Genomic DNA, 13295 nt, shown 5'->3' with positions numbered 1-13295 from the left:
AGGAAGTGTAACAATAGACACACTCTGTCATAGTGCTAAACTCTAAGAGGGATCCCTGACAGAGTTTCACATAAAGAACACAAAACAATCTAAAAGAAAGTGTCTCCAACAGCAATTTCATGAAAGAGGAAATATGTTCTCCAAACGGTCACTGTTATATACGATCCTTAATAAAAGATGAAGTTGTGGTGTCACACTGTCATTCTGTGAGGGTCCTTGTAGGTGACAGAAGGTAACATTGTATATGTGTGAATAAATATTCTTCTATGTTGGCTTCACCCAAAGCTGAAAATTTTAAAACCAAGACTAATGAATTAATGATTGTGATGATTATGTGATTTCCCTTATCAGTGTTTTAGCCAGCTCTTGACAAGTCAGTAGTGTACTGATATATCAAGGCTGAGGCTAGACTGGAAATCAAGAACATGGTTCTACTATCTCACTGATGCAATGAAGAGTTCCACACTTTAAGTAACTCACATGCCGGTGGCAATGATCTATTTCAAAATGTAAAATCTTGCCTCAAAGGGGAACCTTCCCATCATCATCAGGGAGGTAGACTATCAAATCAAAATTTCTCTTGGAAATTAGGTTGGAATATGGTGAGAACCTCAAACAAGGTCTACATCATAGAGTAAGGAACCTCAAACAGGCAGTTCTACATCATAGAGTAAGGGCCAGCAAACTGTGGTTTCTGGGTGAAACACCCTTGCCACTTGTGTTCATAAACAAGGTTCTAATGGAATACAGCCACACCCACTGGCTTATGGATTGTCTATTGCTGTTTTTCACCACGGTGGCAGGGCTGAATAGTCATAACAGAGAACACATGGCCCACAAAAGCCTAAAATTTTTATTATCTAGCCCTTTGCAGAAAAAGTTTGCCAGAGAACAGAGAGCGAGAATTCAGGTTTAAAGAGGCTTAACAGCTACAGTTATTACGTAACCACCATCAATTTTCACTATAAAATGGTGTAATACAGTCCTTGTAAATGCTTTTATTTTAAATATTGCAACATCATATAGGGCTCTCCATGATGAATTAGCTCACAGTTCACACCAAAATAGTAACTGAATTAGTCTTCAAGTAGCAAGTTCAGTGGGGTGAAAACAGACATGTGCTTGGACTGCCTCTTCTTTTTTACTTGAATTTTAATAATTGAATGGCCCTTTTCTACAAATAGTGTATTTCCTCCTGTTCTAAGGAAGAGATGAATAGATATTCTCTTCTAAGCACACACCGAGTTTATTGCCATAAACAGAGTGGCTACAGATCAAGTTTGCCCTGATTAGTGCCAAGAAAGAAGGGTCACAGATGAACGTTGCTGAAACCAAAGTCACTGTTTTTGGTGGATCTAATTTACAGTCATCCTGTGCAGCTAGTTTGTCAATGGTTTCTGCAAGTATAAATTCTACAGCTAGTTTATATCAGACACTACATCAGGAAGTTATGTTCCTCAGAGACACAAATTTTATTGTGCTTTTCCGATTTATTTTCAATTCAGGTGAAAATGATTGTTGTGATGCTCAATGTCAAGATCTTTGGGTCCTTGCTCTGCCATAGACAGTGCCCTGAGAGACTCCAATCACATCCTAGGGAATGTTGTGAGGGACCTTGACTTAGAGCCCCCTTTTTTTTTCTATTAATGGCAAAAAAAAAAGCTTAGGGACCACTGTAGCCAACCCTTGTGAGGGTGAGGGATCTTACAGATCACACTCATTCTAACCCACTCCTGGTTTCCTTTAGTTTTCTGAGTCTTGTTTTCCTCTTGTCCTACTTTCCTCACCACTTACTTTTCACTTTATTTTATCTTGTGTGGTATTAATAGGCAATCCACCTTAAATCCATTCTGGAACAAGGCAGGATATAAGGAAACAAGTAAACTTGAATTCACCTGTTGAATAGACTTATTTAGTATTCTCCCTCTGAATACTGAAAAAAAATATCTATTGGAAATAACTCTTCTCTTCTGACATGGTAGCTCTGATATTTTATTTCCAATAGAAATTTCTCAGGGGCACCCATTTGGCTCAGTTGTTTGAACAGCTGACTTTTGGTTTCAGCTCTAGTCATGACCTTATGAAGGTGAGATCAAGCCCCCACTGGGCTCCACATTAAGTGGGGAGTCTGCTTGAGATTATCTCCCTCTGCCCTGCCCCCCACTCACTCTCTCTCTCCTTCTCTCTAAAAATAAATGAATAAAATCTTAAAAAAGAAAAGAAATTGTTCAGCAAGTTCGGGGGCTTCTCGTTGCTGCTACAGGCATGTGATGTTAGGAGGGTGCATCCAGAAAGAGGTGTACGCTCACATTGCCATCTGCAATGGCAGGAAGGTGGGCAACCCAGTGCCACTGCATCAACAGGCAGATAGTGAATGGACAGAGACAACATCAATTCTTCAGTCTATGTCGGGGAGGCGGGGCAGGAGGGGTGGGGGGGAGGCCGGAAACGTCTTGGTAATTGGTAAATGAATAGTGCCCTGAATTTGCAAAGACATTTACACATATGGCATCATATTCAATCCTCACAATAACACTGTTAATTTGGCTTATGACACTTAGTGTTCAGCTAAGAGAATGCAGACTTTGAAAGCCAAGTACAAGGAGTAGAGGAATGAGGAATGAGCATTGTTGCCTAGTATATCACACTATGTCATGCATTTTATTTCTCCATGCTTTCACCATCCCTTCAACATATTTCTCATCATCTGTTCCCAGCATGATAAAGTCTGGAAGGCTGCTATGTGATAGGTCGCAGTAAAAGGCTTTGGAGTTAGACCAGAGATTAAATAATAGATTTTTCATTTTCCAAAAGTTTCTTTAAGTCACTATATTATATTCCTAAGTGGTTGTAACAAATTACTGCAAACAAGGTGGCTTAAGCCAACAGAAATTTATTCCCTCCCAATTCTGAAGGCCAGAAGCCAAAACCAAGTGTCTGCAAGGCCACAATCCCTCCAAAGGTTCTAGGGAGGATTGTCCTTGCCTTCTCCAGCTTCTCATGGCTCAGACGTTTCTTGGCTTATGACCACCTCCTATCTTTGTTTCCACTGTCCTGTCGCCTCTTTTTCTTCTCTGTGTGTCTACCTTATAAGGATATAAGGTATCTCCTCTGTGTGTCTACCTTATAAGGATACTTGTAACTACATTTAGGACCCATTTATGACAAGCTCCTCTTCTCAAGATCCTTCACTTAATTACATCTTTTGCCATATAAAAGATGGCCATCTTTTGCCATACATTCACAGATTTTGGGGATTAGGATGTGAACATATCATTTGGGGGGGGCCACCATCAACCCATTAAAGTCACTGAGTCTCATGTCTCCCTTCCGTAAAAACTAGAATGGTTTCACTTATCCAAAGGATAAAGATTAAATAGGTTAATTTAAATAGAACTGTCCATTATATAACAGATTCTCAATAAACAGGGTTCACCCCTTTTACTCATTGGGAGAGCTGCTAATGTAATCACACTGCTTTTGAGATGACTTTCCTCATTTATCCCATTGGGATAGTAGCCAAATGTATACTCAAATTCCCCCATTCTTTCATTTCCCCTTTAGGTTCCTTTTCCTAATGAGCTGTATTCCAAAAAGCAGTATATTTTATGAATTCTATTTTATCATGAACTATGATAGTGCCTCTCAAGTATCTGCAGTAAAGGATCAGTTTTAATTTTGTAAAATAAAATAAAAATCTTGTGATGACAAAACTTCTATAAAAGTATGCAAATACTTGCTTTGATCTTGTTACAAACCAATAACAATTTGGCCTTAAAAAACAACAACAACAACAACAATTTGGCCTTGCCAGAGACATCATTTTGAGGATTAAAAATGTGAATGTTAAAAGTGAAGCCCTTATCAAGTACTTTAATTTTATCAAAATTAATTTTCCAAAAGATAATCAATTCTCTCACTACTGCAAAGGGTTACTTCATACCGACATTTAACCCTAAAAACATAATATCTGTATTTTTCCTCTTCCTGAGGGGCCTAAGTGATGTATAATTTTATGACAGTAAATTGGTTGAGTTCTTTTTTGCTCGACCTTTGTTTCCATCTAGATGTACACCTTAGTTATACATAGCACTACTCTATTTTCCTTCTATCATATCAGTTTTTGAACAAAGTATCTTTTTGTCTTCATATTTTTAGGCTGAGTATTATCCCATTAAAACTTAGTCCTCTCAATAACATTATATTTATTTTTTTGGTCTAAAACTTTGAGTTCTTTTGCAGCCTCCTTTTCTGTGTTGACATATATAGTTTCCTAAGGTCATATCTATTCTTTTATTCTTTTTTTTTTTTTTTTTGAGAGAGAGAGAGAGAAGGGAAAGGGGCAAAGGGAAAGGGAGAGAAAGAGAATATCAAGCAGGCTCCATGCTCAAGACAGAGCCAGATGCAGGGCTCGATCCCATGACCCTGGTAGGGATCATGACCTGAGTCAAAATCAAGAGTTGGACACTTAACTGACTGAACCACTCAGGTGCCCCCCATTAATATCATTCTTAGTTAATATCTCTGTGATTTGTTGAATGAATGAAAGAGTGACAATTACTAAGGACCACCTCCATATACAAACCCTTTCCTGGCATGCCCACTGTCCTTATTACCTACTTGTTAGTTGGTCTTGGCTTCCTCACTGCCCTTTATCTATTCATCTTTGTTAAACCTGTTTTCTACTTTGACCCAGTGTCCTTTTCCATTTTCAGTAGTTCATCCTACGGACACTCCTATCATGATCCAGAAGACAAACTCTTTCCTTTAGATACCTTCTATGTAACCAGCTATTAGCTTTCTTCCTCTTCCAGAGTCGTGACCACAAACCAGAAGAAAACAAAAAAAGTCCCACCCAACCTTAAATGTTTTCCCTTTCCTTCCTGCTCCTAACGATGCAGATCCTGTGACTACAACTTTTGTTCCCACAAGAACCATCAGAGTAGCAGGGATCAGTGAGGTTGGTGATCATGGCAGACCCTCCTATCCTATCTGGAGGCCTGTTCTTAAAGTTATAGCGCATAGACCCATGACCACGCCAGGTTTATGCATGGCCACCTCCTCCCAGCCAGCAGAGAGTTCAAATAGCTATATGTATGTTTTATTTGATTGAGATAATAGTTCCATCATTTTTTTTAATGCTTAGGAATCTCTTGGAATCTGTTAGAGGCTGGATAATGCCTCTATTTGAGTATGTCTGGAATTGCCCTCCAGGAGAAGAACCTCATAAACTTCCATGCAACTTAATTTCCTCTTGCTCATCCTCAGCTGTGTCACAGTTGTCAAGGTCCTTATAGGCCCCAGATAGTTAACCTAAAAAAAAAAAAGAAGAAAGAAAGAAGAAGGAGAAAAGTTGTACCCTTCTACACTATGTCCTATGATTTGTTTCCTTCCAAGGTAGGCTCTGCCTACAGAGTACAGTGTGACTCACCCACTTCCTCCCTTTCTTGTTACAGCCCAGAATAAGTACATAGGCCTTCCATTTTAAGACAGTATTATTAATTACTATGGAGAAGTGGATGGGTTAATGACAACAAATGTGAAGAAGTTACCCCACAAAATCAAGAAATCTAAGTTTTCTTAATTTTTTATAAGATTTTATTTATTTATTCATGAGAGACGCACAGAGAGAGAGAGAGAGAGGCAAAGACACAGGCAGAGGGAGAAGCAGACTCCATGCAGGGAGCCCGATGTGAGACTCAATCCCGGGATTCTGGGATCATGGCCTGAGCCAAAGGCAGACACAACCGCTGAGCCACCCAGGCATCCCAATCTAAGAGTTTTCTGAGAAATTTTCCTTAACTTGAAATTACTGGCTTCCTTTCTATCTAGTATACTGAGAAACCAGGGTGAAGTTTTGTGGATTTTTAGTGTCTTCTACAACTTCACATCCTAAAGTCTGTCCCTGGTGTGGGGCTTCCCAGGTTGATCAGTCTGGCATTCCTGTGGGGCCTTATTTGGGGATAGAAAATAGAAATACCTAATGATTCCTTCTCTGCACTTCAGGTTATTTCATTCTGAATTTGCAGGTATGTCCTCCCTCTTTCTGAGACTATCCCAGTCTTCCATCCTGCAAGCTCTCCTTTTTGTCTTTCCCATTCTCCCAGAGAAAAGGGTCTTCCTTCTTAACTCCCTGAATACTCCTCTCCCAGAGGATACCCATCCTTTCTTGACCAGTGGCCCTATCATTCACCCTCCTGAGAAATCTGCCCTGTACAGTGCCTGCAACACACTCAGAGGCAAGGTAAGATGAGTTCTTCTTATAACCTGTGCTTGTTTCTTCCCTAGCTCTTCTCAGATACTATCCAGTGCAGCTTCTCTGATCATGGCCCTCATGGTTCCCATCATCTTATTAGTAGCCAGGACTAGCTACTGAATTCACAGGGTCCAATGAAAAATGAAATTGTAGATCTCTGTTCAAAACTTATTAAGAATTTCGGGGATCCCTGGGTGGCACAGCGGTTTGGCGCCTGCCTTTGCCCAGGCGCGATCCTGGAGACCCAGGATCGAATCCCACATCGGGCTCCCGGTGCATGGAGCCTGCTTCTCCCTCTGCCTGTGTCTCTGCCTCTGTGTGTGTGTGTGTGTGTGTGTGTGTGTGTGTGTAACTATCATAAATAAATAAAAAAAATTAAGAATTTCAAGACTGCAATCGGACACCATAGGCCACATGCAGGGCCTCTGACTATAGGATTCCATGTGACTACATAGGCTGCACTCCCATGAAGCCAGCCCTGCTAGAAACATGTATTTCTGGAATCTTATTCTTGTGATAATATTCGATTTTGTGTAACCTTCTTTGCCTCAAGGTATCATCTTTGGCTAAATTCATCATATTCATGTTTCAAATTGTCAATTTATGGTAAAAGAGGTTTTGTTCCTTAACTAGTCAATAATCTAGCCCTACGCAGATCAGCTTATACTTCTACTCACCTCCTAAATTATCTGAGATGACCCACAGGGGTGTCCCATTCCCAGGGAAGTGACTGTTTTAGAACTAAAATTCTATAGTGTAAAAAATAATTTCAGTCATTCATGAGTCACTTGTTGAGGATCTATTCTGTATCCAGCTTGATGCTAAGGATAGGAGACAAGAAAATGCATGGCCTCATGTAATTCACAACATAGCGGGGGTAGGCACACTTAAAGAAATAGGTATAAAACAACTAGAGCAATGCTCTAACAGAAGGATGCAAATTTAAAAACCAAATCAAAAAGAACTATGAATAAGCCTAATTTCTACCAATGGGAAAAGATAGTTAGTTCATCACATCTACTTGTTGACAAACATTTCCCTTTTCCTCCCCCTTGTTTTTTTAATCTAGCTTTTTTTTGTGTGTTAGTTCTTCAACACATCCTTCTCACAGTGTGGAGTACACAGTAGTGTTCCTCAAGTCCTTTCACCTTTTCCTTTAAGCAAGAAATAAGTTATAATTACCTCAAACATTGTTGGCCAACCCCTCAAGCAAAAAGAAGCATATCATCTACCTACCTGCCACAGATTGCAATGGTGGCTTTGCGCTCAGTATTTCTTCACCTTCTAGATAAAATAGTAGTGCTTCTTCTGAAATGTCTATAGAAGATCTCTCCGTCTTAGAAAACGTTTTTATATACCGGTCTTTGTCAGCTTCCACCATGGCATACCGTGGCCAGGGCCAAAAAGTGCAGAAGGTAATGGTTCAGCCCATCAACCTCATCTTCAGATACTTGCAAAATAGATCTCGGATTCAGGTGTGGCTTTATGAGCAAGTAAACATGCGGATAGAGGGCTGTATCATTGGTTTTGATGAGTACATGAACCTTGTATTAGATGATGCCGAAGAGATTCATTCTAAAACAAAGTCAAGAAAACAACTGGGTCGGATCATCCTAAAAGGAGATAATATTCCCCTGCTCCAAAGTGTCTCCAACTAGAATGATCAGTGAAGTGAGAAAATCTTGAGAAGGCCACGTAGTTTGTTTTTTTAGATGTCCTTTGTTGGGAATATAGTTCTAAAACCCTTGTTTGTATTGTTTTGATTACCTTTATGTTATTACCAGAGGACAATAAATGCTGTGGGATTGTTTTTATTTTAAAATTAAAAAAAAAAAAGTGCCAGACGCTTCTATGTTATAAATTGGCAATGTACTTCTGCCCTAAGTATCTACAGTTAAGTAAGAGGAGAGATAAATTGCTGGCACTCCAGGAAACTTCCCGAACTCTACAACCAAAAGTTTTGGACTTCGATAAAGCTTCCACAGATCTGGAAACAGCTTTAGGAAAACGTCATTAGATTCTCCTGTCATCACAGCCAGTCAGTGGACTACTTTTTTAAAAATGTGCTACCTTTTTCTACTGCATTGCCTAGGCCATCCATCTTCACAATCACTCTTTCTCCTCTAGGAAAGATCTCTGACCAAGTTACAATGACCAAAGGAATCATCTTGGCTTTCCTATAGAGAGGCTGAGAAGCCAGCTGCAGGAAAGAAAATGCTTCCCCCACCAACCTCAGCAATCCCCACCCCCACAGTCAGCTTCAATACAAATGCCAGACTCCACAGTAGAGTGTGTTGGAAGATAACAGAGCAACAATGTGCCAGCAAAAGGACTCTAGGGTTTTTGTTTTTTGTTTTCCCCAGAGGCACACTCTAGTCAAGCACCCTTCAGCCACTTACATTAGCCTTCTTCCATCAACCTCTAGGATCAGTCTTAACCCATGAACAGCTCATAAATAAGTGGTCACTTATGTCCTAAACATCGAAGGGTGTTAAGAAACCTTTGCTGCTTTGAAGTTTCATCTTCACTTGCCTCCCTTGATTCTTGAAATTCCACCATCAGAGTCATTCCTGCAAGTAATGATATAATTGATTAGATTTTTTCCAGGTGATAGCTCACCAGATCAGATTGCGTTAAGGGGAAAGTGGAAAGAGTATGAAGGTCCAGTGTGCTGATGGAAGAGGAATTTCCATAATAGAGACAAAAGCTATGAATGGAAAGCCAGAAAATAAGTCTATTTTACAACTACACTTCGGGCCAAAACCACTCCTGTCCAACAAGAACTTACTCTGATCCTGTAAATTGAGGTTGTCTTGATTCAATGCCTTGTAAAAAGACCACAACTGAAGATCATAGGAAAGCTCAGGCTGATTCTGATTTATTTCACTGCACCTGACACCACAGTGTTTGCATATGCTTCATCTCCTCAGCCTGAACACTCAGCAACTGGCCAAAATTCTGGAGTGGCTTCTCTGAACTGCTCATTTCCCTCCGGCAATACGGTGAAGAGAAGAAGACACTTTGTTCATATTCAAGATTCTTAGAGAGATGGGTTAGCCAAAGGCAATGGCCTCCACCTCTGGTTGCCAGACCATTAGAAGAGTTAGTATTCTCTGTGCATTTTCTTGTGTAGGCAGGCAGTAATGGTAGATGTTAAATTAGCCTTCTCACCTTTTGAAAGCAATAGGTTATAATGGAAAAAAAAAAAGCGTGGATTTGGAGTCACATAGATCTTCCTAATGCTGCTATTTATTTGTGTTTGACATTGGTTAGATCACCTAACCCCTCTGATCCTATGTTTCTTCATCTGTGAAATAGGGATAATGATACTCATCTTGTAGGGCTGTGGGGAGAATATGCATGGAGCCCAGCAGACCATAGGCTTTCAACAAATACAGTAGTCTTCCTCCATTAGTTCCCTCTTGGGATGGAGCATATGAAATTACATTGTTCTGCACTAGTAAAGTCATTAAACCTAACTCAGAAAAAGAAACTTTTAAAAAAATTCTTACTTGCATCTTAAATATTCTAGTTGAACTGTAGTCTAGCTATCTCAAGAAGTTATGTCCCCCAAAACCAGAGAATGGATTTGAAGCTCCTATCTTCTAACATAAGCTTTTCATATGATCCTTGTGCATGAAGGAAAATGCAGCTCCCTTCCACATGAAATGAGAAACGTGGGTTTGTTATGATAAATATTTATTTAGGTTCCCCAAATCAATTATTCTAATGCAGTTTAAGGATTACCAACAGATGAATTTATAACATTCTTTCAATGTTTATTTACTGCACTAGGAAGGTCAGAAGAAAAAGAAAAGAAAGAGAAGAAAGAAAGAAAGAAAGAAAGAAAGAAAGAAAGAAAGAAAGGGAAGAGGAAGAAGGAAGGAAGGAAGGAAGGAAGGAAGGAAGGAAGGATCGATCCTATCAACTTATTGTGTGAACACCCAAATAATACTTAATATTTCAGAAAAGTATCCTGAGCTTATGATTGCAAAAATCCCTCCTCCACAAAGTGGTCTAATTCATTTATGCAGTTCAAAGAATAAAAAATTGTGACTATATTACATGCCCCTAAGATTTTCTCAAAACAAAAGTAATCTATAGCCTAGACTCAAAAAACAAAAAGACTTACCACAGGCTTCAAATTCCTGAGGTGGGAGTTCTCCATAGATCACAGCAAACTGATCATGCATAGAAAGGCTGACACAGCAAGGGTCACTAAAGAAAGGAAGAGAAACACAAGGGAGAAATGAAAAAGAAAAGAAAGGAAGAAAAAAACACTACTTTCTCTTTTGGGGCATATATAATTTCTATGAAAGAACTTCTGAAACGCTCAACCTTAGGTAAATATCCAATCAGGCAACTGGTTTTGAAAAGCTTTTCAAATCCCAGATAATAATGGAGTTGGGCAAAATGGTGTTTCTTTGGGGCCCCCAATGAGAAATAATAAATTCTTGATGATTAATGCCACTTATGTGCTCTTGGACATTAAAAACATTTTCTGCTCTTGAGTCACAACGGAAGCTACGGCTTGAATTTTATTGTTCAATTTGCCTGTTCCTTTCCTGGGTGAGCCAGCGCTGGATTTAGAAGTTGAAAGTTTCTAGAGGCAACAGGACCCCAAGGGACTGAGAGCTAAGCCAAGCCAATGAGGATAATGCCAAAGATTATCTCCCCCCCCATGAAAATGCGGGATTCAGAAAAAGAATGATGAGCGATTAGAAAGGCTGCCAGGCTGCAACTTAGACAAAATTTCTTGGCGAGATTGGCAAATCTTGTTTTAAAAAAACAAACAAACAAAAAATTTCCTGGTTCACAGTTGCTGAAGCTCTTCTTCTTTTTTTTTTTTTTCCCTGTTTGGCACACTGTCACTGAGCAAACTGGTGTCTTCCCCGGGGACCAGAGAAAATGTGAGTCTTCAGGTGGGGTGCCCAAGGCTCTGGTTAAAAGCAGATGGATGAGAGTTAGGAAGCTTTAGGGAGTAGAGAGGAGAACATTTTTGCTCAGTCAGCAATTGCTTCTGTCAGCGTTGACATGTTTTTCCCCACGTCCTCATGGAAGCTCCCCAAATTGGACCTTGGGCCCTACCTAAACACTACACAGGACAATCTGTCTGTGATGTTCTCCACGCACATTTTCATTACACTTTACAAAACCATCCTTGTCATTTTCCTCAGCCTTGGCAGTGACTTGAAAACAATGCAAAATGTAAGACTTTCATGGGAACAATTAACCATACCAAAAGTCTAATATGGTTTTGCCAGTCCTGTATGCGTTGTCTAAATTAGCCTTCATCTCTCCATCTGTAAAAAGGAGAGGACATCTGGGTCCTTAAAGACCAAAGGCATCCAACTGACAAAGATGGGAAGCTAAGACTTTTCAGGAATCTGAGAGAAGCAAAAACAAGCAAACAAAAAAATATCTCAAAGGAGCCCTGGATTATGGTGTCAACTCTCCCACTTCCTGGGACTGACCCCTCCAGAAGCTTCTACAAGATCCACATGGGAAGGTGTGTCTTCTCCCATTGGGTAAGTTGACTGAAAAGTGGGCAGATTCCTCTTTCTTTTTCTCTGAGTCCCAATTTCCTGTAAAAGATAAAACTGTAAAACAAAAAGTAATAAGATCCAAATCTTCCTGCGGGGGGACTTGATGAAGATGAATTAGACACTGACATTCAGGAGAAGATGGAAGGCTCTCCATGACAGAGGCCAAACTAATTCAAAATGAAAATCATCAATTTGAGTGTACTCACATGTTACTTAAAAATCAATGAAGAAACAAAGTGAGGGAACCCTGAAGCCATTTCAGCACCCCCGCTTTTGCACTCCACTCTAACTTAGCAGCCTTGAAATATCTTGGCTCTGAAAACCCAGTCAATCATCATTAATAATGATATTTTTATAGCACTTTAAAAATTGGAATTTCCAGAGCCACTTTGATAGATGCCCTGTCACTACCTTGCCATTTGCGTAATTTTTTTCTGAGTTGTTTTTCTCCCCTGTATTTAAACTTTTTTAACAGAAAAGAGGAGGATTTTTCTTTTGATTGAAAAATTCATAAGAGATAGCACAGTTTGCCCTTACTATGAATCCCTTACTAATGAGCAGTGTAATTTAGCAATTGTACAAGGACTTTCAACTTTAACGATTCTAGAACATGAGTTTACCTAAGGAGTTAAAACAAATGCCTGCCTGTTGCCTTCAGATCTGGAATGAGAGTTCATTGAGTTTGCACAAAGATGAAAAAGATTAGAGGCAAAAGCCAGGTTGTTGTTTTCTCTGATACACAAACATCTCAAGCAATTTTCCTGTTGTTTATCTCACTATGAACCTTAGGAATTATTTAGTACCTCTAGTGTGACTTTCCCAGAAAATTCAGAATATTCCTTCAAAATATTTTAATAATTAAGTTATAAATAAATTAGGCAAAGTCTCATCTGCTTCTGGATTAATTTATCTGCCCATATCTTCCTCTATACACACACAACACACACATACTGAGTATCCTTTGTCTTTGAAAATGCAGATAAAATTTCTTATTTCTATTGTAACTTCCACAAAACTATCCAAGCTTATAAGAGACATTGGCCTACTCCAACTCTGAAAGGGAACTCAAACAATTCATGTTTAAACTCTGAGCCAAAAAAAGCCTGAATTTTTTCAAAAGTGTGTATTTTGTTTTGTTTTGTTTTGGTGTTTTCTTCCCCCTTGTAGCTTCTTTTATTCTTTGCCTCCAAAAGACTGCACAGGAATTTTTATCACCACTGGGGGCTTAATACTGGTGGTGAAAAAACGAGTTCCTGTCCTGGTGCTGAACTAAAAAGGAATAAATGTCTTGGATGTATCAGGTTTCTTTGTCAAGCAAACAAAAATAAAGGGATCTAGTTTACTGGAATAGTTGCCGTACTCATTAAAATTGATGACTTCGAAGATTCTGTGCCTCTCTTCCTTTAACCAGGGCCATCAGCCAAGAATCTGCTGTGCTGTTAAAGACATCATGTTATTGGGGTGTTGTAAAACAGACCACTGCTGGTGCCTTT

The 13295-nt window shown here is 39.4% G+C and overlaps 1 protein-coding gene and 1 long non-coding RNA gene across 2 annotated transcripts; one reads left to right on the top strand and one right to left on the bottom strand.

Annotated features, from left to right (window-relative positions):
• Window positions 1–7536: 7536 nt before the first annotated feature.
• On the top strand, window positions 7537–7914 carry LOC129509284 (small nuclear ribonucleoprotein E-like). The gene has a single exon (XM_055324715.1). The coding sequence runs from the start codon at window positions 7570–7572 to the stop codon at window positions 7912–7914; it is 345 nt and encodes a 114-aa protein (XP_055180690.1). The 5' UTR covers window positions 7537–7569.
• A 751-nt stretch (window positions 7915–8665) lies between these two features.
• Window positions 8666–11962, bottom strand: LOC129509278 (uncharacterized). The gene is made up of 3 exons (XR_008664324.1): window positions 11731–11962; window positions 10389–10474; window positions 8666–8826 (listed from the first exon to the last, which is right to left on the bottom strand). It is a non-coding gene; the product is annotated as an uncharacterized LOC129509278 (long non-coding RNA).
• Window positions 11963–13295: the final 1333 nt, after the last annotated feature.

Source organism: Nyctereutes procyonoides, unplaced genomic scaffold (assembly GCF_905146905.1).
Source record: "Nyctereutes procyonoides isolate TBG_1078 unplaced genomic scaffold, NYPRO_anot_genome, whole genome shotgun sequence".
NCBI classification, from domain to species: domain Eukaryota; kingdom Metazoa; phylum Chordata; class Mammalia; order Carnivora; family Canidae; genus Nyctereutes; species Nyctereutes procyonoides.
Note: the sequence above shows the minus strand (reverse complement) of the source record. Positions and strands in the feature narration are given on the sequence as shown.